This window comes from Carlito syrichta, unplaced genomic scaffold (genome assembly GCF_000164805.1).
Source record: "Carlito syrichta isolate Samal-C Ts95f unplaced genomic scaffold, Tarsius_syrichta-2.0.1 Scaffold311632, whole genome shotgun sequence".
NCBI classification, from domain to species: domain Eukaryota; kingdom Metazoa; phylum Chordata; class Mammalia; order Primates; family Tarsiidae; genus Carlito; species Carlito syrichta.
Genome location: NW_007255728.1, coordinates 17658 through 43977, shown reverse-complemented (window position 1 = coordinate 43977; position 26320 = coordinate 17658). Strand labels below are relative to the sequence as shown.

The following is a 26320-nucleotide window of genomic DNA, read 5'->3' as shown; positions in this document are numbered from 1 at the left end:
TGAGGGGAAAGGATCGCTGGAGCCCAGCAGGTCGAGGCTGCGGTCGCTGGGAGCGGCCACTACACTCCAGTCTGGGCGACCGAGTGAGACTCCAACTTAAAAAAAAAAAAAAAAAAGAAATGGTATCTTCAGGAAATACATACTCATATACATACACAAGTTTACACTCCATGCCTTACCTACCTTTATAGTCTAAGTACATATTAAGTTTAAATCTCTATGCATTTCACATATTCAAATGTACACACACATACAATGTTAAAAATAACATATAGGCCTTAGGTTCAGATTCTATTAACATTTATTGGGTGTCTAGGTATTGGTCACCATCAAATTCATAACCTTGGCATGGTAGCTCATACCTGCAACCCTAGCACTTCAGGAGGCCAAGGTGAGAGGATTACCTGAACCCAGGAGTTTGATACCAGCCTGGACAACATGGCGAGACCTCATCTCTACAATAAATCAAAAAATTAGCTGGGCATGGGAGCATATTTAGAAGGCTGAGGTGGAAGGATCACCTGAGCTTAGCCGGTCGAGGCTGTGGTGGCTGTGACCATGCCACTGCACTCCAGCCTGGGCAACAGAGCGAGACTCCAGCTCACAAAAAAAAAAAAAATTCATGACCTTACTTGATTCTCATGACTCTGTGAGGGGGGGGGCCATTTCACAGATGGCAAAACTAAGGCCCTAAGAAACTAATCACCAGATCCAAGAGAACTAGTTGGTAACAAAGCAGGAATTCAAGCCTAGTCCTTCTCATTGTCACTGTTTCCATTCTGCATTATTCTCAAAATATTTTCTACAAATGTCATTCATAACTTAAACTGTTCTGCATTAACTTTGAATATTCTGTTTCCAGCATTCTGAAGTTCATCCAGTGCATAGCAACATGCTTACAAGTAATTATATTTTAACTTATGTTTAACTGAATAGCTGCAAAGTAGGAAATGTGCTTGTATCAAATAGATAAACTTATGATTTATAAAACTGTACTTTTTTGCCTTTTGACTTGAAAATGTCCTTTACCAGGTAAATAAATTCTTATATTAGCTTTGGTTTTCACTTTAGGCAAAATAAACTGTGTGTGGTGATTTTATTTGTTTGTCAGTGAGACCAACAACCAACTCTTCCATAAGCATGGCACTGGCAAACCAGATTATTAACTACCTGAAAACTACATGAGTGTTTTTCAACTGAGAAAGTGAGAGGCACATGGTATCCGCTTGCTTTGACTCCCACCAGGCAAATGATCAGGAGAGGATGGAACACACTAATTTTGAAAAAGTTTCTCAGTCCAACTCTGATTATGTCCCTTGGCCTCTATACCCCATCTCCAAGGTAGAGAGCCAATATCACTGATAATCCATAGCCTAAGTTAAGAGTAAGTTTTTCATCACTATCCTCAGTGAATCTTTTACTAAACTTATTGATAACTTTAAAACAGTGTTGTTTAAGTATCATGTCTTTCAGAGAAACTGGAATAAATAAAATACCCAAAGAAACACTCTATAAATGAAACAACCTAGACACCTGCAGGCACTGGCAAATAAAACATGCACATAGCATTATCACATGATTCAGAAAACACATTTGCACAGGGAATTGCAAAACAGCCTAAGCAAGCTTTGAACATAAAAGTTAGAAGGGAATGGAGAAAAATGCTCAGACCGAACTGTAAAGCAAACAGAGGAGAGCAGGTAAGTCAGGTAAATACACGTGGTGTCCAGAAATTATTTGAGGAAGAGAAATAAATTCATATAAAAGGGGTACTTTTTAAATACAGTAACAAATTATCCCAAAAGCCAGAAAAGGGAGAGAGAGCTAAATAAAACACTTTGTCTACACAGTGAATGAGGGGGCAGATGCACCAAAGATAAAAACAGGGCAATGAGGCAAAGGTAGGGCACTAAGTCACAGTTCAGGAAAAGAGACAAGTGCCACAAAGAGATGGCTGTTAAAGCTGTGCTGGGAGCAAGAAGATGAAACTGAATGATAAGGTGCCAGAGAAGGTTTAAAACTAGCTTAAACCTTGGTTTTGCTTTTACTTTCTTCACTGAAGATAGGAGAAGTTAAAGAAAATGAGATCCACTAAGAATTTTCTTTGAGTCACAAAGCATCTTAGGCTCTGTCCTCACAACATCCTAATTCAGCAAACGAGGGAACTGACCGACAAGGTGGGCAACTAACCTAAGGCCACACTGACTTGAACTCTGGGGAGACCAACTCCCAAGTGTTACTCTTTCCAATCCAAACTGGAAAGTGAGAAAAAATGTAATGGAGTGTGAGGTATAGTCTGATTAAGCTGGCTGATTAAATCAGGGCAGTCCTCTGGAATCTCAGAGTAGACAAAGCCTACCTGGACAGGATACAGTGCTACACTCTATGTGGGATGCAACACTCATATGAAGAGATGATATGAAAACACTTATTTAAAACAAACAATACTAGGTGTTTACTCCCGATCCAGACTCTTTGGATACAAAATTCATAAAACACAGTCCTTGAACGCAAGTCAGTTATAGTCTAGAGAACTACAAACAAAAATTTGAGAAGTCATTTCAAAACCATGTGATATGAGACCTGGCTAAGAAGGCAGTGGAAATGGTAAAATCCTGTATGAAGAATAAGGGGTTAGAGAAAGAATTAAGGAGGAGGAGGCTGTATCTAAGCCACACTTTGAAACTAAGAAGGAATTCTCCAGACTGATGGGGAAGGGAGCAGTCTAGGCAGAGGAAACTGCATGTCTAAAAGCATAGAATCATGAAAGAGCATATTTAAGGAATTGCAAATAACCTGATAAAGTCGACTGTAGGACAGGACATCAAAGAGCTATGTACCAAGAAGAGGACAGAAGACAAAACCATCTTTAGAATATGGAGGATCTTACAGCTCTACTCCATTAGGCAACGTGCGCTCAAATGGCCACAGCACAGTAACACCTGGTATGACCAGCCCCTCGGGTTGAAGGCCAGAGAGGGGCCGGCTGGGGCACAGCAGCGCAGCTCCAGAGATGAACCTTTGCCATTAAATTGCCTCCTGCTGCCATGGCAACTCTCTGCGACAAGGCTTTTTGGAGCAAAAGGTGGCAAGTAGATGCTAGATCTGCTGGCCGCCTCCTGCCAAATTTGGCTTCTCTCCCCTCTAATCAGGATAGAAGCACTGCAGCACTAAAGCTGGAAAGCTGGCTGAAAAATCCCTCTGTCGCCTTCTGCTTTAGTGATTCCTGACACGTGTCTTCCCCAGAGGGGAATAAAAATGGAATCTGACCATTTTTCCAATTATTACCTCATATCAATTTACAATTTATAGCCCCTTTTCACAGAGTGTGTTGCTGTGAGTGAATCACACTCAATGGAAAAACATGACAGCCTAGCAGAGGCTTGCTATTGCTAAACATAGGATACAGAAAGCCCTGCAGATCTGTACTCCACCCATGGTGGAATTCTGCCCAGAGAAGGCCTCTTATTTCCAGGGGTGGGGGTCCAAGTCTGGTCTTCTTCTCTGGAGTAGGACTCAAATGCCCCAAGAACAGCTGTGTTACACTAGGGCAGAGCCAGGGGGCCAGCATACCAAAGTTGGTGAAACCCAAGCCAAGCTAACCCAACTAACTGCAGTACATCATTAAATACATCTTTGCTGTCCCCCAACTTTCTGGGACAAAGCTAAAAGGTGAGAAAGGATCAAACTAAAAGCAACAATCTGTCTTCTAAACTGTAGCTCTAGCTAGCAGCTGAGGGAGCTGTCCAACGGTCACAACACCTGCAATACTGCATGGACACAGTTCAAAGGACAGAAGAAAAGAAAGACTGAGGTAAGCTATAGGAAACAACTCATGCAGTTGATGACAGGGGACTACCCCTTCCCTACTGCTTCCACAAACAGTGACAAAGAGGCAAAAATCTGAGAACGAGGTACCATTCATTAAAAATAAAACCTAAGGACATACTTCATCAACTCCTAAAAGAGGCAACCGAACTCTAATCAGCACAGCAGCCTCCTCTGCCAGCACTTGGGTGGCCTTTGGTTTACATGCAACTGCTAAGCAGAGAAACCTTCATAGTCCTTTCTGGTAATTAATAGCACTGAGAGCTGAAATAACTTTAAACTGTGGAGAAAGCCCTGGGATGAGATTAAGAGGGCAATACTCAGAGAATGTTTACCTCTCTGACCTCCCCTCCCCTGGTCTCCTCCCACAGGTCTCTTATCTGTTCCTCAAGCAATCTGGCACTTTCTTACCCTGGGGCCCTTGCACTGCCTATCTGGAGTGTTAATTTCTCTAGACAGCGGACAGAGCAAGCTCCCTCACTCCTCTCAAGTCTTCATGCAAAAGTCACTTTCTCAGTGAAGCCTCTGCTGGCCACTCTGTCTAAAATACCAACTCTTTTCTGATGCGCCTTCATCTTTCCTCCTCTGTTTCTCCTCAACAATACATTCGCTTACACATGGTATATTTTACTTACTTATCTGTTTATTATCTGCCTCTACCAGTAGACTATCAGCTCCAAGAGGGTAGAGATATTTGACTACTTAGTTCCTCACTGTATCCTTAATGATTCATAATTATTTACTGAATTAATAAATAGATGGTAATTGTGTAAGATATTGCCAAGTAGGGCCAAAACAGAGAGAAGGTAGGGAAGAAGGCATCCCAGGTAGAAAGAAATATTCTCATTCGTTCAAAAGCAATTTATTAAATACCCACCTGCCAGGTAAAGGCCTAAAGAAGTACTAAAGATATAGTGATAAATAAGACCACACAAACAATGTCTCTCTTCTCAGTGTTCACAATCCAAATGGTAGGAAGACAATTACAACCAGTGTGTAAGTGCTATAGCAGGGAAAAGAGGATAGCAGAGGAGGCATCAAACAGACCCAAGAATGGAAAGTAAGGGTCAGCATCCCAAAGAAGGAATATCTAAAGCCAAGACGTAAAGAATAAGTAAGAGAATGAGCACAGAAATCTGGATAGGAGACAGCAACTTTGGAATTATCAGCATATAAACGGTAACTTACCCCTGGGAACTCAGGAGATCATTAAAGTCAATACTGAAAGATAAGATTCTTCACCTAGGTAAAATCTACGAATCTCCAGAATTAGGAAGCAAAATTTGGTGTGCAAATCCACATGTATCCTTCTGAAAACAGACTTCATATTTCATAGTTTTGAGCATCTTGTCAAAGGCCCCCAAAGAGATGAAAACTAAAAGTAAAGTAAGCCAAAAGATATACTAACATTGCAAAACAAAGGCACAGAATTGGAAAAGCATAGGGGAAAAAATGATTTTCCTATTAGCTCCAATGTCTGTCTCCTCCTTATCCACATACTATGGAAGGATAATTGCCAGAATGGCAACCAAGAGTCACTGTCATCAAACTCTCTTCCTTATATTGAGCTGAGGCAAGACAGTAAAACATCTTTAAAAAACACTTCACAAAGATCTATATTTTTTTTAAAAAGAGTTCTTCATTTAGTTCAGTTACCTGGAAGAACAATCTGAAATCCAAGTTCATTATTAATACTATATTGCCAGAGGGAGTATTCTCAAAATCAACTTGTTCCAGCACGCATAAGCCAATGGCCATAGATCTCATTTTCTCTTTAGTTTAACAGTTTTAAAAAAATATAATGAATATAGCATAAAATCTACCTGTGTAAAGTATGCAATCCAATGTGTTTAAGTATATTTGATTGAGTTGCTTATCCATTACTACAATCTAACTTTGGAATATTTTCATCACCCCCAAAAGAAACTCCATATCCATTAGCAGTTACTCTCCATCAGCTACGGTTTGAACATCTGTCCCCTCCAAAACTCATGTTGAAATTTAATTCCTAATGTGGCAATATTGAGAATTGGGGCCTTTAAGAAGTGACTAGATCATGAGGCCTCTGCCCTCATGAATGTATTAATGGGCAATGGATATATGGATGATCACAGGAGAGGAACTGGTGGCTTTATAAGAAAAAGAAGAGAGACATGAGCTAGGACATTAGTAAGCTCGGTCTCTTACAAAGAGATACCATGAGCTGCCTTAAGACTCTACACAGAGTTCCACCAGCAAGAAAGAAGGCTCTTACCAGATGCAGAACTTCAGCCTTGGACCTCTCAACCTCTATAAAGAAAAAAATTCCTTTTCTTTATAAATTACCCAGTTTCAGGTATTCTTTTATAAGCAACAGAAAACAGACTAACGTACAATTCTCCCATGTCTCCTACCTCCCCAGCCTTAAGTAACCACGAATCTACTTTATGTTTCTGTAGATCTGCCTAGTCTAAACTTTTCAAATAAATAAAATCATATAATATGTGGTGTTTTGTGGATGGCTTCTTTTACTTAATATAATGCTTTCAGGTTCAGCTATGCCATTGCATGAATCAGTACTTTAGTCCTTTCCATGACCAAATAATATTCCATTGTATAGCTACACCACAATTTGTTTATCAAGTCATCAGTTGCACATTTGTATTTTCCCTTTTTTGACTATTATGAATAATGCTATTTAGAAGTCTTTGTGTAGATATGTGTTTTTATTTCTCTTGGGTAGATACCAAGGTGTGGAATTGCTAGGTCATATGGTAACTCTGTTTAATATTTTGAGGAACTGCCAGGCTATTTACCAGAGCAGCTATACCATTTTATATTTCCATCAGCAATGTATGAGGGTTCCAATTTCTCCACATCTTCACTAACTCTTGTAAATGTCTTTTTATCATGACTAGATAAGTGGTAATTCACTGTGGATTTGATTTGCATTTCCTTAATGGGATGATACTGAGTATCTTTTCATGTGCCTATGAGCTATTCATATATCCACTTTGGATAAATGTCCATTCAAATCATTTTCCTATCACAGATTTCTTTTAACTCTGTGAGAAAAACACAGTGAAGCAGAGACAGGCACTAGTTATTGTCAAAATATTATGAAAAAATTATATTACCAAAAAAAAAGAAAAAGAGAAGAAAGTGAAAAAAAGAACACCTAGGAGAAAGCACAGGAGTCAAAGGACTAGAGGTTAAAGAATCGTGGGCAAAAAGAACACACAAGATGGAAGGAGAGAAGCCTGTGGTCATAGTGGGAAATTCTTGATTTACTGTGAATTGATTTTATAGGCAGAGCAATTAAGGATGATGACAGAGACCAAGTTGTGTCTATGGAAGAGTGAACCCTGAAAGCCTCTACTGAGAAAAAGTTTAAGCAGTTCCCAGGGCTAGAGTGAAAGTAAACGAGATAGAATATATAAAAGTACTTTGTAAGCTACCTAAAAGTAAAGTTGGTTAAAATAGCTGTGTTTCCCCATCTGGGTTAAAAAGGGAAGAAGTTTTGATAAGTAATCTTGAAGCTTGTTTTGAAAGATGAAGATAATGAAGATAATCATAATAAAAGCAGTTAATGTTCACAGTACCAGGCACTGTGCTAAGGAATATACAATATCATATTTATTCCTCCAAAATATCCTAGGAAGTAGGTACTACTATTTTTTTCATTTTATAAATGAAGATCTTTAGGCCAAACATTATATTGTTATTTCTAACAGTGCAAACTATCCTTTGGTTATCTACTGATTTACCCTTACAGATACATCCTCAATCACATGAAAAACCTTATCCATTATAGAAAAACTATAAATACTGTTCCTGTTGTATTGCTTTTATCTTTATATCAGAGAATCACATTTTTTGATAATCAAACATGCCCACCTTGGTATTACTTAATTTCTTCACTGCTTCAATCATATAAATTATTTCCTATCTACAACAAAGACAAGTGCAATATTCATTTTTAAAATACTTTATTCATCTGGAATTTATTTTGCATGATATGAGATTAAAACTGATCTAAATGTAACTCTCTTCAACCCAATGTTTTTGTTAAACACTGATTGCTTTCATAGTTTTTATTTTACTTGGTTCCTCATATGTGAAACCACTGTAAGTTTATTTCTCCTGTTTCTATTTTGTGTCCATCACTGTTATTAGTCTATGCTCAGGTAGTCTTGTTACTGGACTTTGGAATAGGCTTTGTCTAGAATGGCAAAATTCCTTTTGCTTTCCTCTTAGATACACAATGCTGAATTAGATAATGGTAACTGCAGATATACAATCTTTACTCACTTGGTGAGTAACCCCTCGCTCCCAGGTTTTACTTGGCCACTATTTAGCCATTACACTAATTGCTAACATTTAAAAATAAGAAGATCATTACACTCTTCTTCATCAACAGATTTCTGGCTTCTCTTGAAAATTTAGCAAAACTGGCCTCATCTATCCACATGCCAAAATTCAGCCCAAGCAGCAGCTATCTCCTTTATATGGAGCACGCACATACAAAGTTCAGTGTCAAACACTTCCTGCTGTCTTACACCCAGTTCATGTAAGTGATTTACAGGGTTTTGGATCTGAAACCTTTGGTGAAATCCATTGAGTTCTGGCTTTCAAAGCCAACAAGTTCAGTTAATTCAGTGCTCAACCTCAGTAACTGCACTCAGCCCAGACTTCTGGTCCAATCTCTTCTCTACATCCATTGCCACAGCTCCTCATCTCTTGTCCTCATTTCATTGTCTTACAATACCTGCACCTAATTTTAATCCTCTCAAATTATTTTGTGAAGGAGAGTAATTTTTAAACTTTTTCCCCATGAAATTCTTGCCTGTTCTTTATTCTGTGATTTATACTATCAATCAAGTTCAATTCAACATCCTAATTGAGATCTTAACTGGCATTGTATAAAATTTATAAATTAATTTTGTTAGTATTGTCATCTTTACTATATTAAGACTACTCAGCCAGGAGTAGATTATATTTCTCTTATTATTTGTTTTATTTTCTTTCTATTAAAGTATAATAACTCTCTGTATTTGGCCCTACATATATCTTGTTAGATTTTATTTTTTAATAAAACAAGCATTATATTTTTCATTATATTTTCTGTGCACAGATAAAATAAATAACTGAGTTTAGTTAGGCGTATGTTTTATAACCTATAATTTAAGCACCTAATTTCAAGAGATGTTTTTGTGGACTCTCCTAAACATTCCAGGTAATAGCTCCTTGTCATTGGCAAATAGTATTATTTTTCTTTCTAATCATCTACACATATTCCATTTATCTCCTTTCTTAAGATTTATTGCAACTAGTTACTTAAAACAATGCTATAAAAAAGGTGATGTTCTTGTTTGCTTAATTTGAGGTAAACTATTTCTATTTCTCCATAATATTGGGCTGACACTACTACTAGAAATGCCATCTCAGCTTCCTTTCATGCCCTCAAACTTAAAACAAAATCTATTGTCAACAAAGATGCCAAGGTAATTCAATGGGGAAGAGAGTTTTTTTTTTTAATGTATGCTTCTGGAATAACTGTATTTTTGCTTGGAGGGAAAAGATAAACCTTTACCTTTTTTCATATCATATTCAAAAATTAAGTCAAAATAAATCATATACATAAGAGCTAAATAAAAAAACTTCTAGAAGAAAGCATAGAAAAAAATTGTTAGATACATCTAACTCCAGTCAGGATGGCTATCATCAATAACTCAAAAACCAACATATGCTGGAGAGAATGTGGCGAAAAGGAAGCACTTTTACACCGTTGGTGGGAGTGTAAACTAGTACAGCCTCTGTGAAAAACAATGTAGCGGTTCCTAAAAGATCTAAAAATTGACCTTCCATACAATCCCACAATCCCCCTACTGGGAATATACCCGGAAGAACTGAAAACACTCTATAAAAAAGATAATTGCACACGTATATTTATCACAGCACTGTTCACAGTAGCAAGAACATGTAACCAACTGTGCTGCCCATCAAAAGTTGGCTGGATAAAAAAAAAAAAAAAATGTGGTACATACACACGATGGAATATTACGCAGCCATAAAGAAGAACAAAATCATGAACTTCACAGCAACCTGGATGGACTTACAGTCTATAATATCTTTCACAGAAACAAAGAACTGAGTATACCACATGTTCTCACTCATAAGCGAACCTTGAACAATTATCATAATACTATAAGAAAAGGATTGGCAGTAGAGGGAAACTACTAGGAGATAGGGAGGGGGAGCAGGATTGGCAGTAATGGGAATCTGCCTAGGGAAACAGAGGCAACACCTCATCAACAAGGGTACCTGCATAATGAACATTTGTGTACCTAACTGAATTGTACCCCACATCTTTAAAATAAAAAAATTAAAAGGCAAAAATCGTTGTGAACTTGGGCTAAGGTAATAGAAAACAAATCTTCCAAGCAGTATTATTCGCAATAGCAAAAAACAAATACATATAGAAATAACCCAAATATAAAAAAACTGGTTGAAAAGATTCCACACAATGGAATACTTTTTAGTAATTTAAAAGGAACAAACTACTGATATGTTTAACAATATGAGCGAATCTCAGTCACATTATTATGCTATGTAAAAAAAGCAGACATAAAACACTACATACTATGAATCTATGTATATGACATTCTAGAGAAAAAGCAAAACTATACTGACAAAAAGCAGATCAGTGGTTGACTGAGGACAAGGATGGGGCAAGGGCTGACTACAAAGGGACACAAGGTAATTTTCTAGGGTGAAAAGAGTGTGGATTGTGGTGAAGGGTGCGTGACTGTATACAGTTATCAAAAATTCAAACTACACTTGAAATGGTTAACTTTTATGATGAATTGTACATAAATAAAACTATAAAAATAAAATCTTTTATATTTCTTCTTGAAAATAGACTTTACAAAACCCAACTTAATCTAGCATCCTAGTGTGTAGTAAGAATTTAACTTTACTCAGAAAGAGAACTGGACTTTGCCCTTGACTTCTAGGAGCTAATTTTTTTTTTCCTTTTCTTTCTTTTTTTTTTTTTTTTTTCTGAGTCAAGGTCTCCCTCTATTCCCCAAGCTGATCACTCTAGTAGTACAATCACAGCTCACCACAGCCTCAACCTCGTGGGCTTAGGCAGTCCTCACACCTCAGCCTCCCAAGTAGCTGGGCCTACAGGAACATGCTACCATGCCTGGCCTGGGAGTTAATTTCTAAGCTCTGTGGGAATGTCTTTGTTTACCCGAGGGTTTCTTGGGTCATGGCAGATATTATAAAAATGTGACTTACAGTGGGGATTGACCACTCTAGAAAGATCAACAATGGTGTAGATTGGGAGTTTTGGATCACGTGGTATTCAACTTGACCAGAAGGCTGGAGGCTAGAAACTGAGTTAGCCACTTAATAAAGTCCTAATAAACATTATGAACACGGAGGCCTGGGTGAGTCTCTCTGGTTGGCCACACTTTCTGTGTATTGTTACACATCAGTGGAAAAGTAATGGGCACTGACACCACCACATCACTCCACTCTCCATGGGTGGGAACAATGAAAGTTCTGCCCTATGTACTCCTTTGGTTGGCTGATTTTAAATTTGTATCCTTTCCCTGTAATAAACCATAACATGATCACTTTAGTTCTGTAAGTCTTCTTGGCAAATTATTGAACCTAAAGGTAGTCTTACCTACCCCTGAACTTACAACTGGGGTAATTTTAAGGGTGGTCATGCATGGACTGTGTGACCTCTAACTTTTTAGTCACCCTCAACTCCCACGCCCAGATAAACATGAATAAGTGGCAAACCCATGATTATAAAGTTCACAGTTGAAGCAGTTAATAATTACCTAAAGTATGTTACAAAGGTCATTATCTATGAGCTCATAGATAATGACTAAAGCTTTTAAAAATTTTTACAAGTACCAGGCCAACCTGGAACCAACCTAAATAGTGAGACTGGATTGAGCATGTGTATCAACTGTTTAATTTCAGATATGGCAAGTATACACACCTAGTCAAACAACACGGAGAAAACCAATCATTCTGTCCTTGCCTAGCTACATACACACCATCTAGTTCTATTAAGTAGCCTTTTACTTCCCTATTTAGAATCTGCAAAATATTTTGACTTTCAACTCCTGCATTTTCTAAGGTATGTAGCTTGATCTTTTTTTCAAATTGCTAGCAGTATTATACACAGCCAGTATTATCCTAAAGGAAGAATTATACTAGCAATGCAGAAGTTATCTTTGTAAAGAGTTTAAAAATTCAGACTGAAGAGTAGCGTAGTCACAAAGTATAATATAAATATTTTCCTAAGAAATCTCCATAAATTTGCCTTCTGAAAATTTATCTTCAGATAAATTTTACAACTTCTAATATTTTCCACAGAAAATGAAAGTTTTGAAAAAACTGTATAAATAATACAATAAGTTTCCATTTAGAATATCATAAATGTTACTATTTCCAAATGCTTGCAAATTTGTGGGGAAATAAGCCTACAAATCCAAGTTCACATGAGCTATCTATCTAGATGTTCTTTTTCATGTTAAGCTAAACTAGAAGTGGTAAGTTAAGGTGAGAATCGGAATGTCTTGACAGGAGACAGAAAAAGGGATTACTTTCCCTTAAAACAAAGCCAAAACTGCCAATGGCTTAAAGTACCTCCATTTGTTTAAACTCATCCTTAAAAGTGGGAACACACAGGTAGGTGATCTACTGAGCTGTTCTGAAGAACACCTCAGTAACAGATGAATAGAACACTCCGTAAAACTCAAGCATTAGTACAATGAACAAATGTTCTACCTCTTTTCTCCTAAGCTTCTACAACTCCACAAGACAGAGTTGGGAGCTCCTTCCTGTGTGTGCCAGTCTTCACTGGGCTTCAGCCTGGCCAGTAAGAATTCCAACTCATAGACTCAGCTCATGCTACTGCTCAGCCAACAAGAACCAAGCTTGGCATTAGAATCAGAAGCCTCACTAGAAGATGGGTTCTTGGAGCCACCTCTCAGTCCCAAATCCCACATGACCATCCACTAACCAGCTTCCCCTCAGTCACCATGCCATGTACCTTCCTTCCAGACACTCACTTTATCTGACTTTATTCTGATAGGATGCAAGCCCTATCCCAAACCCCCAACCTATCTAACTGGGGCTCTAAAACTCTGCCTAAAATGACACTGTCCCTGAACCCCCTAACCATTGGCTGAGAGTCTTCAATCCACATATACAAACTGTAATCAAGATGCTGCCCTTAGGAAGGGGAGGTCAGAGAGAGTCAAGATTGAGAATTGTTGTTGGAGGATATGAGTAATGAGTCACAGAGAAACTGAGAATGACTCCCAGCTTATAGCAACAAGGAGACAGACCTGGGTCCTACAGACTTGCAGAACTGAATTCTATCTACAGCCTGAATGAAAAGCTCGGAAGAAGATTCACTCCCTAGAACCTCAAGAAAGGATCGCAGCCCTGCTGACGCTTTGATTTCAGCCTTGTGAAATGTGAAGCAAAGTAGCTAAGCCATGGGTGCATACTTCTACTTTATGGAACTTAGTTGTTTTAAGCCGCTTAGTTTATGGTAATTTATTACAATAACAACAGGAAACTAATACAATGGAAGGTCCAGTACTACCACCAAATTGCCTTATTTTCCTCTTCCCACCAGCCTGATCTTAGGAACTCAGGAAACTGGAATCACTCAGCTTTCAATAGACAACATTTTTACAGGATGCCCCACACAGAATTCTTAGAATTTACTGATTTATTTTGTCTTCCTAACTAGAATTCAAGCTCTTCTAGTACAGGGACTATGGATGTCTTTAATTCTTTTTATTTTGTTTCATTACCCATATATTTCTAAGTAAAAAATTTACCAAAAAAAAAAGTATAAAAGAAAACAAAAACCATCCATAATTCAAAAGTCGGTCACACTGTTAACAATTCATGTCACTCTATACTTTTCTATGTACATGTATATTTTTAAATATGCAAATAAGTAATGATATATATACTGCCTTATAATTTATTTTTCCCTTGATAATGTTATGCAGATATTCCATGATAATGGACATACTTCTATAGCATCATTTTTACCGGCTCCCTAGTGCCTCAGACTGGGCCAGATCCTCCCATTGTGACCTCTCCCAGACCCATACACTGCTCTCTTTGTAACACTCCCTATAGCTATAATTTGCAATTGTATGTGAACTTCTTATGTTGTTTTCTCCATTAGATTGTAATATCTGTGAGATTAAAAAATATGCCTATTTTGCTTAAAAATAGAACCTCAAGTGCCTAACCCAAGGAAGATGGCCAAGAAATAGAGTTCATAAACAAATAAATTTAACCAAACCCCTTTTTTTGGGCCATTTATTTCTTATTTCATTATTCCTAATACAGGTCTCCAGCACACAGTGGGCTTTCAATAAATGTTTGCTGAAGACTAAAAATAAAAAACTTTCAAAAATAATGAAGGACGGTCATTTAGTAAATGGCAATTTGACTTAAGTCACTGGAGGAAGAAAAGTCCTAGTCACATAAAAATAACTGTACAGGGACTTAGCTGATAAAATGACCCTCCAAGAAAATATTTCAGCAATTTAGCACTTATCTGCATTTTTATTTTATTTTATTATAAGGTTGTGGGGTACAAGTCAGGATTGCGTAAAGAAGTAGTTTAGCTACAGATGAAGTGTTGGGTCTCCCTCAGACCTCACTTTGCCTGGATTAAGATCAGGCACCCTTACTGATGTTATACATCCCCCAACCCTCTGCTGGCAGTGTCCCACGCCTGTCAATCCCTTTTTTTGTAGTATTATGATAGGTGTTCAGGGTCCACTTATGAGTGAGAACATGTGGTACTCAGTTCTTTGTTTCTATGGGCAATCACTGAGTACGACAGACTCCAAATCCACCCAAGTTGCTTCAAAGTTTATAATTTTGTTCTTCTTTATGGCTGCGTAATTATTTCTATTATTTTTTTCTTTTTCTTTTTCAAATGGGGATAAGTATGCACAATCAATAAGTTACAATAACTCTTTAAAAGTCTTCAGGCCAGGCGCAATGGCTCAAGCCTGTAATCCCAGCACTTTGGGAGGCCAAGGCGAAGATTGTCTGAGCCCGCAGGTTTGAGACCAACCTGGGCACCATGGTGAGATCTCATCTCTACAATAAATCACAAAATTAGCTGGGCATGGTAGCATGCACCTGTAGTTCCGGCTACTTGGAAGGCTGAGATGGTAGGATCACCAGAGCCCAGCAGGTTGATACTGGGGTGGCCAAGAGCATGCCACTGTACTCCAGCCCGGGCAATGAAATGAGATTCCAACTCAAAAAAACAAAAATAAAAGTCTTCAAGGGGCATAATTTACATGTTGACTAATTAAAGAAAAATTTTCTTCCTAAAATACATGGTTATATGGCATAGAATAGGCCCAGAAAGCTTGGCAATCGTTTAAAGAATAAACACATTCTTCATATTGGTACAAACCCTCCTTAAAGAATCCTTTACATATGTAATAAGTGATCATGGAGTAGAACCAAAGTCACTGAACTTACAGAATTCTGAGCTTTAGAGAAGGTAATCACCATCATACAACATACCCATGTAATAATCATGCACATGTACTCTCTGCACCTAAAATTTTTTTGAAAAAGGTGATCAGTCTAAAGTCCTATTTTGTATCCATGTAGAGATTACAAAAGAGATAAAAGTGGAGTTTTTCTAAAATGAGACTACTGTCTGTTACACAATTACCTTACTAAAAAAAAAAGGTAATATTATCAGTTTGAAGTTAAGTATTTTTCAGTAAATATTTAAAACATACAAATGGTAAAAGTATCCAAGTATGAAATAGAAATAATGTAGTTCACCATCACAATTCACATTCATTATATGACAAAGAAAGATTCAGACAAGATTGCCTTCAAAATATCCAAAGCCTTCATAGTTTGTATAAGTGCTTTGGTTTCTTTAAAAGTTTCCTTCATTATAACTACTAATTTATAAAACCTACCCCTTTCCCTCATGTTCTCCTAAAAGTTTCTTTCATCCTTCAATGTTGGGGAGAAGAAATCCCTAAAGCGAAAAAGGTAGGAAACTAGAATCACTGTTTAGCGCACCAGATCCAGTATGGTATACAATGCAAAGAGTACTAGATGTGAGAGTTGAGAGCTGATCTGCTATTACTTGTCTTCATCGGGCCACTCATGTTTCCTAGACCCAGTTTCTTTAGCTGTAAAATGAAATGGCTCAGTGATCTCAAGAGCCCTTCCAGCGCAGACATTCTCAGCTGTGGGCTTCTGTGTAATGAGAACAATTAAGAGAAAAGAAGTAAAACTCACACTCTGATTCTGTTTCCACTCAGTACCCTAATAAAGGATATGCAGGAAATTGAAAAGGGTGTCAAATAAAATGCACCCCCTTGTAGATTTTATTCGTACATGGATGCTATCACCTTCCTCAGATGTCCAGTGACTTCACATCCTGTTAACACAGATTATTTGAAATTTGAGAGGAATTTTGGGCCACGGAGGCTTTATTAGTGATTGAGACTTTGAATGACTTCCTTGGAGGAAAGACAAAAAGATAAAGAAGAAAATTAGATTTGTGCAAAAAATATATCTTTAGAACCACTATGGAAAAATCAATATTGATATGTGAGATACAGTAGGAAAACTTCTTAGAGTAACAAAGAAAATGGACACTAAACTCTGTGTTAGGACTGTTAGCAGAATGGAAAGAATTCTATTAATGATATAATGCCTATGTCAAAAAGATTAAGAGCAGTTCCCTACTTATTCTCACCCAGTTTTATGATGACCTGCACTTACGAAAAGTCACCTTGCCATATCAGGCATCCAGGACATAGGAACGCCTATGGTAGAAGCACAACACCCCCATCCCACTCCAATCCTGTCCCCAGAGGCAAATAGGCTGGACTTTTTGTTTCAGCTCAGTCACCACACCTATTAATTCAGGAATCTTATAACTAAATAAGAGCATCCCTGCTCTGTGCAAATTGATATGGAAGATAAGGGATTTTTTTTCTCTGGGAATAATAGTAATCATAATATTTTTGCCTAAGATTGACACATAAATCCTAAGGCTACCTACATATTGTAGATCTGAAAACTGCAGAAAATCTAGAATGTGGCAGAAAAGATTTGTTTTTGGAACTGCCGATTAGAGTTAAAGTATATGACTATCACCCCAATTCCCATCACCAAAAAATGACTACAAGCTAAAGTATTATGACCATCATGGCTCAGCAACAAAACAAGTCATTTTCCTTTCCGGGCTTTAGTTCGCACTACAGATATTTGCAGGATGCTTTAAGGAGATTACACATTAGATAATCTAAAGATCCCTTTTATCTCTGGCACTTTATAGTTTTAGATGAATGACCTTTTCTGAGTTGACCTAGTCTCAGAACTTTATTTATAGCATTGTTTCCATGTAGAAAAGTTTTAAACATCTCAAACAACTCACTTAAAACACAACTTTGAAGTCCAGGTGTGGTGGCTCAACTCTGTAATCCTAGCACTTTGGAAGGCCAAGGCAGGAGAATTGCTTAAGTCCAGGAGCTCAAGACCAGCTTGAGCAAAAGAGCGAGACTCCATCTCTACAATAAAAATGTATAGAATAGCTGGGTGTGGTGGTGCATGCCTACAGTCCTAGCTAATCAGGAGGCTGAGGCAGAAAGATTGCCTGAGCCCAGGAGTTCGAGGAATCAGGAGGCTATGATCACGCCATTGTACTCTAGTCTAGGTGACAGAGCAAGACCTTGTCTCAAAAAAAAAAAGAAAAGAAAAGAAAAATCAACTTTGGACTGAGTGTGATGGTGCACACCTATAGTCTCAGCTACTTGGGAGATTGAAGCAGGAGGACTGCTTGAGTTCAGGAGTTCAAGACTGCAGTGAGCTATGCAGTGATCATGCCACTGCACTCAAGCCTGGTGACAGAGCAAGACCCCATCTCTTAAAAAAAAAAAATCAACTTTGGGAACATAACCCATTTGGGGTCTTTCCTATAACTCATAAAATACAAGGGGGGAACACACACAAAATGCAATTTATTTATAAAAATTGTATATGTATTCTTACATATTTAAACTTCAGTCATCTTCAGGGTACTTTTCGTTTAATGCAATATACCTATTGAGATGCTTCCCACTCCTCAAAATAGTTTTTGAACTCATCGATTTTGATGCCTTTTAGTGCTTCTGCCATTTTTTGTTTCACCTCTTCCACATCAGCAAAACGTTTCCCTTTGAGGACTTTTTTCATCAGGGAAACAAAAAAATAGTTGCTTGGGGCAAGATCAGGTAAATAGGGAGGGTGGAGCATGGAGGTCATGCTGTTTTTGGTCAAACATTGCTTAACACTCAGCACAGTGTAGGCAGGTGCATTGTCATGGTCGAAGAACCAGTCACCTGTTCACCACAATTCAGGACGTTTCTTCTGCAAATCATGATGCAATGTTCTCAAAACTTCCAGATAAAAACTTTGGTTGACTGATCCAGAGGAACAAATTCCAAGTGTAATATAAGGGCCTGTAATTCCAGTTTTCTTTTAGTCTCCCCTCATACTATCTGCCATTTTCCCATTCACCCTTATTACTACGGTAAATATATTGTCAGATCAAAAATATTACTTGGGGAAAAAAAGCACATTATAATTAGAATGATAAAGAAATAAAATACTGCTTTTTCTTTACTACTAATAAAATCCTGTAGTCATCTTGGCATCTTAATTATCCCTGCTTCTCCGTATTCATGCCCTTGTGTAATCCCCTCTCCTTGAGTATGGGTGAGATGTATACCTGGCTTCCAACCAAAATGTGACAAAGGTGACAGATACGATTACACAACATAAGATTGTAGCTTCTATCTTGCTAGTAGACTCTCTACTGATGCTCTCCCTTGCTGGCTTTGATAAAGTAACTCACCATATGGAGCAACCCATGTAGCATGCACTGAGGTGGCCCCCAGTGGCCGCCAGCAAGAAGCTAAGGACCTCTGTCTAAAAATCTTCAAGGAACCATATGACACCTACAACCACAAGAGTTTGGAAGGGGAACAATCATCCCTCATAGAGCCTTAGGTGAAACCCCAGCCCTGACTGACAACCTAAGTGCAGCCTTGTGAGAGACTTTGAAGCTAAAGACTCAGGTAAGCCACACCCAAATTCTTGGCCCACAGCAATTGCTAGCAAACAAGTCTTGTTTTAAAGCCACTAAGTTTATGGTAATACAGTTAGCAACTGAGAATTAATACAGACAGATGGGAAACACACAACATAATTAGAGAGCAAACTGAAGGCAGAAGAATAACAAATACAAGGTAGGAAACATCAGGTAATCAAGTAAGGAAAGCTCACCATGGGATGAGGCTAGTTTTGAAAGATTTCATAAAGAGGTATGACCTATCTCTAGTGTTTCAATAATTCAGAATGGCAGACAGGCAGAAGGAACAGCAAAGAGGCAGAATCAATTGAATGTCATGAACAATAGTAATACCACACTGAGGAACAGCGAGAGAAGACTGAACAGGTGAAATGGGTTCAGATCATGAGACCATGAATGTCAGGGGCTGAGTGGGCGCCTCTTTGATTGCACAGACAACAACACTCAAGGAAAGGCTCTTGAGGAGAGAAACAACATAAGATATCTATTTTAAAGAACTTAATCTTATCACCGTAAAAAGGATGGAACAGATTAGAGATAAGACGACCAAGAATAGATATGCTAGCACAACAGTCTTCATAAGAGGCTAACAAACGTGGGGGGAAAAAGTTCACAGTGATTAATAATCAAAGACATGAAAATTAAAACTATAAAACACCATTTTTTCTGGTCTAACAAATTAGTAAAGAACAAAAACTAATAATACTAGCAAAGATAAAAAGCAATCTCAGACACTGTTGGTAGGAAAATAAAAGTAACGGTCTTTATGGAAAGCCATTCAGCAGTATACATTAATAATTGTAAAATAGTCAAATCCTCAGACTCAGTAATTTATTTCTTCAAACAAATTTTAAGAAAATAAATTTATCCATTCAACAAGCATTAGGCTGCGTGCCTAATTTGTTCTAGGCACTGAGCTAGGCTCTGAGGAGATAGTGAATAAAACAGATCTCACCTCGTCACTCATGGCACTTAGGAGACACACACACATTCAACAAATTATGAGAAAAAAAATGTATAATTATACATATTACTGAGGCTACTCTTAAATATATTTAAACTGTGAGATTAAAAAAGCCCTCTGTGGGACGTGACATTTATGCTGAGGGCTGAAGGATGAGTAGAATTTAGCCACATGAAAAATGGGAGGAATTTTTTTTTTCTGATAGAGGAAACAATATTCATGAAGAGCTCTTCAAAGAATTCGAGACTTTAGAGGACTCATTTGTTACACATTCAACAAATATGTACAAAGGTTCTAGTAAGTACCAGTGACTATACTAGGGGCTGAGGATAAGGAATGGGAGAAAGCAGTCAAGGTCAGGCAGAGGTTAACAGCAGACAAAACAGGTAAAAAATATTGTATAGCTATGGAAAGGCCTAGGGGCCATGATGAAGCAAAGGAGTACAAGAAAATGAGTGTAAAGGAAGGAAACCAATGCATTTGGCAGGAGAAAGAAGAGGATCGAATAAAAGTAACAAACACAAAGACTGTTGCCTTTTTGTCTCTTTTCAAATCCAAATATTAAAGACTTACCTGAGAAGGGTATGTCCAAAAATTTACCATTCATTAAAAAAAATGTATAGAAGGAATATAATACTGCAGAGAAGATGAGGTAGAGATCAACCATATATTTTAAACACGTACACATGAATTAAGGAATAGCTTTACTTGGGAAACAATTTTCCCTACATGTGAATGGCTCTCAACTATGTTAAGTATTCAGGGAACAGCAACTACTTTTTCAAAATAATAACCAGTCTCTCTTTGCAAGAGGCCAAAATGTACACAGAATAATCCAAGGATCTGCAATCTGCTCCACTAACCAAATGAACGACAAGGTTAAGTGTGAAAAGTGGCATTTATACAGACTTTATAATAAAAATATGCTTGTGGTCATTGCAAGTTATAAAGGGAGCGAAAAAATGACTCCAACCCCATGTCAGCAGCAGACCCGAGGGAATAGACCCCCCTTTCCTCTTATCTAAATGGTGATATTTTATAATTGGTATTTGTTAACAGCATTAAAGAGTGAAACAATATTTTACAGAGTAAAAGCTACTTACAAAAAAACAGTACAGTGGAACTCTGTACTATTTTTGCAACTTCTATGAGTCTAAAATTATTTCAAAATAATAAGTAAACAAAAAATGTGGATAGTCTTGCTATAAGAAATAGCATGTGGTCTAAAATTTGTGTTACTTTCATGAGGCAATCATAAAGAAGAATAAATGAAACAATTCCCTAAATTGCTAAGAGCCCAATTTTCACTTCTCTCAAGGGATGCAGGTGCATGCTCATCAAGAGAAAAACTCATGTCTGAGCTGGATATTCTACTGCCCACCAGACGTGTGACTTCAGGAAAGTGAATTCAATCTTTCTAAGCCTCTGTTATAACTACCTCACAGGCTGGTGTCATATGCTTACTATGCAAATACTCATTATTGTTTTTTATGTTTTTATTTACTTGAACTGCATTATCTCTTCTTCATGAGTGGGAGGAATAACTGAGAAATAATTAACTATTTGGATTCATTCAAGTTTGTGAAATTATCATATTAATCTTACACTTCCAAGTCAGGACCCAGATTTCACCAACAGATTTATATAATAATACATATAATTATTACATATTATCTTCCTGGAAAATGCTTCATAATAGACCAATAACCTAAAAAAATGGTTATCTGCTTACTCTTTTTCTATAAGGTGTATTAACTGGATTGGTCAACCTATTACCTTAAAGTTAGTTTGGTTAATTCTGAATATCTAATTTGATACTTAAGATGTCTAATAAAGTTTGAGGGGGCATAAATATACAGTTTGAACAAATATATTGACATCATACAAAAAATATGCTAGATGAAATATATTTTCTCCATAAACATGAAACACAAAATGATGGCTCTTTTGAAGAAAAAGTCAATTAAGTCAGGAATTTAATGAAATTCAAATGATGAATACTGAGGACCCAAAGCAAAATTTAAAGTCTGACCAAGAAAATGCATCTTTTATAAAATTGGAAACTGCTGTGTACTTATAAAGAATACATCACAAAACGTTTTTCTAACTTTAATATTACAAAATCCATTACCATCTGTCTCTCATCAAGGATAATCTTAGGAAAAAATATTGTTATTTTCTGATTAAAACTTAGTGGCTAAGGGGAAAACAGAATATAAGAGTAATTCTCTCAAATCAGGCCTTTACCCATTAAAACCTTGAGGTAGCCCATTTTAACATTCTCCAGCTAAATTCCTGGAGAATGTATTTGTAGAGCAAAACCAAGAATGACTCAAATGTACAGCTAAAAAAAAAAAGACAAGTGTCATGTAAAAATAATATTCAGTAGGATATTATCTTTAAAGCAGGAAGAAAAGCAGGATTTTCTCTGTACCCCTTTCAGTTTCCAGTGTTCACCATTCAGCAAGTCTACTCACTTCTGATGGGTGTGGTCCATGCCACTGTTTGGTATTCCTTCCAACTTTGCATTTTTCTGCCCACAGATATTTCCATAGCTGTCGTATCCTGACACTAGTCTTGCTGCTGCACCTGTTGCTACTGAAAAGCCACAAATAAATCCCTAGGAAAGAAACAGAAAAAACATACAAATAAACCATTTCAATAGCAACAGTCACTAGTTGATACGATAATGAACTTCTTTTGTCTGTTGAACGGAACAAAGAGCTATCTTGCCTGATTGCAAACACTATTCCACTGTTTTCCCTGGATTGCACAAAGCAGAACAAAGACGTCCACAGGGAAACACTATTTACTACCATAACAAAACAAATCCAAAGCTTTTACAACATGAGATCGTCTTTGCATTTTTTAATAATAATAGCAGTTTCTCTATATTGAACATCTGCTCTGTGCCACACTGTAAAGCTGGTGCTTATCATACATTATTTCTAATCCTCAAGATGAGGAAACTGAGGCCAGAGAGGTTAAACAAGTTACCCAAGGCCATCAAAACTAGTAAAGATCGGTGTATAGAATCAAACCCAGCTTTCTCAATTATTTAGTTTTATTTAGTTGTAAAGGGGTTCTGTTAAATGAACAACAGCAAAGGATGAAAGCAAAAAATTCTAAGAACAATGGGTATGTGGGTTTTGAATCATTATCACTTCAGTGCACACAACGCTTCTGTTTCCTTCTTGCAATAAAGCTGAATACAAGCCAAAGAATTACATCATGAAGCACTGCCACGCTCTTAATATTGGAGACTGAAGGAGAGTAAGGCACTGTCTTTGTGTACTGCAAAGGTCACTTTGAATATGCTTTATCACAGTACCAAAGGCAAATGGTAGATACTTCAGAACTGCATCATGCTTGTTAAGCCAAGCATGCACTGACCAAAACAAAGCAATAAAAGCTTACACTCAACAGCAGGCTATTGGGCATAAGCACAGGAAGTAAAGTGAATCACTACCGATAAATAGATTGTACTGGGGGGGAAAGATTGGGGTTAAGAACTATTATTGCAGTCTGGTTATTAAAAGGTTGAGTTTTTGTTATCTTTAGAAAAGTGGCTAAGAAAGCAGAGATTATCACTGTTTAATTCATCACAGCCAAGTATCATGAGTTGTACTTATCTAAATAGCCCTGCTAGATCTCAGGCCTAGTGGTAAATGCTTATACTCATAGGCAATTCCTCAGGGAAAAGTATACCCTCCTCCCACACACACACACCCAAATATACTTACCTAAAAAAGCAAACACAATGCTACAAGGGAGGGATCAGGAATGGAGGGATACTGCCGGGCGGGGATGGGGGATTGGGGGGTAAGAAGCATCACAAAGTGTACCTGATCCTAAACCAAGGGAAGTGAGGACCAGTTGGAGGCTCAAACTTCTCCTGCAAGTAAACTACTTACGCGTACTTAATTCTGACTTGTACCCCATATCTCAATAATAAAATAAAGCAGAAAACAAACAAACAAACAGATTCCTTTTCTAAATAACCTTTGTACTTTCAAAGTGCAGGTAAGGGATCTGAGAGGAAAGAGTAGAGAACACAGCTCTAGTCAGTAGAGACTTCCTGAAACTACTCTTTGTAAGAAAGTAGACTCGGAACAGATAGGGACAATCCAATTTGCTACTATCTAACTCGCTGATCCTGGCCAAGATACTCCAAATTCTGCCTCAGTTTCCTCACCTATAAAATGAAGATAATAATAGCTCCTCTGGCTAGTGTAACGATTAAATGACATAATCCAGTAAAGTGGCAAGAAATCTGCCTGGCACATAGTAAGAGCTGAATATATATTAACTATTATTGTTGTTAGAAATGAGAACATGTTATAAGGGAAAAATGGTGGGATCTGGGGTCAGAAAAACCTATGTTGATCAATGGAATACTGAAGACTCCATTTTCTATTTTTGTGACCTTGGACAAATTTGCTTCATTCTCTCTGTCTCAGTTTACCGATTTTTAGTTGGGGCTAAAACCACTTACCATAAAGGCTGTTGTGAAAATTACATGAGATGATATATACTACACATAAAGTATATGTTTTAATGAATTTTTGTATCCTTCTGCCTAAAGCAGTAGCTAACTGCTAGCACTAGGGTTAGGCATAGCTGGTCAGTACTTACTCATCATTCACACTCACCCTGTTGTCCCTCTCCCCCTCTCCTGACTCTTCCAAGGACACTGTAGGGCAATGAATCCCACCTCAGAACTTCAACCCAGTACTAAGACACAAGAAAAAAAAATTTAATCTTCTACATACATACACATGTACAAACCAGTGTACCATTTTAAGCACATCTGAAATCCCAAATTAGGAAACCATGCACTCAGTAAAAACTGGAAAGGGAGCTAAGTATTAGAAGTTTTAATGGCTAACCCTTCCAATACATTTCTTTAACAAGAAGCATCACAGAGTAACAGAAAGAGAATGGACTCTATTCAGAAAGCCTTGGATTTAAACCCTCACTCTTACTACCTTATGTGACTTTGATCCAATTACCTACTTAGACTCTGTTCCTTCCTCATCTCTCACACAGAATAATACCATCTATCTTGCAGCCTAATGATGAGAACTAAAGGAGACAACACATATCCAATCCTTAGCTGAGTGTCTGGTACATGGCAGGTGATCAATAAATGGTAGTTGTTAGTAGTAAATTTGAATGAGAAAGTCAGAACTAAAGTGGTTAACAACAGTAATTGGAGACACAAAAACCCCTTCAGTTCTCTATTTTAGAGCAAAAATTTCTAGGTGGAAAAGTAAGAAATAATGTCAGTAATTCTGTTACTACATAAAAATATTTTCAGACCACAATTACAATCTTCTTTCACTACTAAAATAGCAAAGCCATTGCATAATTAAAAGGTTATGTTCTTCTTTCACTTTTTATAGGAATTTCTTATGTTTGACAAGCATGTTCTGTTACAGATTTCTTTAAATCATTCTGATTTTCCTTCCTGACTATTTTTAACAGTACTGTTGGACATGTGGGTTTTTTTTGGTGTTTTTTTTTTTCCTTTATCATAAGCTACCTCATATCCCTCTGGGATATAGGTACTTTACAAATTAGAAATGTTACATATATATGCTAAAATGGGACACTGACATATTTTCACACAGGCCATTTAAATTTCTTAGTAGCCTCCAGAAGCATTAGAGTAGGGGGGGAAGAAACTGCAGGGGGGAAAGGAAGGAGAATAGTAAGCTAATAAGATGGGAAGAAACCATGACTATTATCCTAAGGACTTCCCATATGGCACAAGCACTGACAATGAGGAAGTAGGCCAAATATAATTAAAAATACAATCTCCTTAAAAAGGAAAATTCTAAAATCCAAATGCAGGAGGCAATACAGTTTCAAAAGAGAAAAAATGTTGTACATGAAATTAAAATTGGGTGAGAGAAACTTTACAGAATACACTCAATAATTTAATGGCTCCATAGAGAGGGGAGGAAAAAAACATTCAACAGAAGGAAATCACATTAATGAAGTAAATGATAAGGAGGAAAAGGAAAGCTTTCATAAGCATATAGTAGGAAGCAATCACTAAAGAGAAAGTAAGACTATTAGCAAGGAAAAGCACCATGGCTGAAACGTTAAAATGACTGAACTACGGAAGTGCTTTCAGGGCTGCTATTTTAAGGAAGAACAGACAAATCTACTCACAAGAAGGTGACTCAAATCAGATAAAGAGACACAGGGATGGTGGGTCACAGGCAAGACCTGGCAACTAGTAAGTATCTACATTGCCTAAGTGGGAGAAAGACAATCTGCTAATTAATGAACTGTGCTCATTCTTTTTTGTATCACAAGGTCTAGTTCTACTTAAATAAGAGCTTTTG

The 26320-nt window shown here is 37.4% G+C and overlaps 1 protein-coding gene across 1 annotated transcript in view; it reads right to left on the bottom strand.

The window, feature by feature from the left end:
* SLC44A1 (solute carrier family 44 member 1) overlaps positions 1–26320 on the bottom strand; it is a 97977-nt gene that overhangs the window by 60184 nt on the left and 11473 nt on the right. The window contains exon 3 of the mRNA XM_008068896.2: positions 22442–22584. Within this exon, the coding sequence (XP_008067087.2) occupies positions 22442–22584 (143 nt within the window). The remainder of the gene's footprint in view (positions 1–22441; positions 22585–26320) is intronic.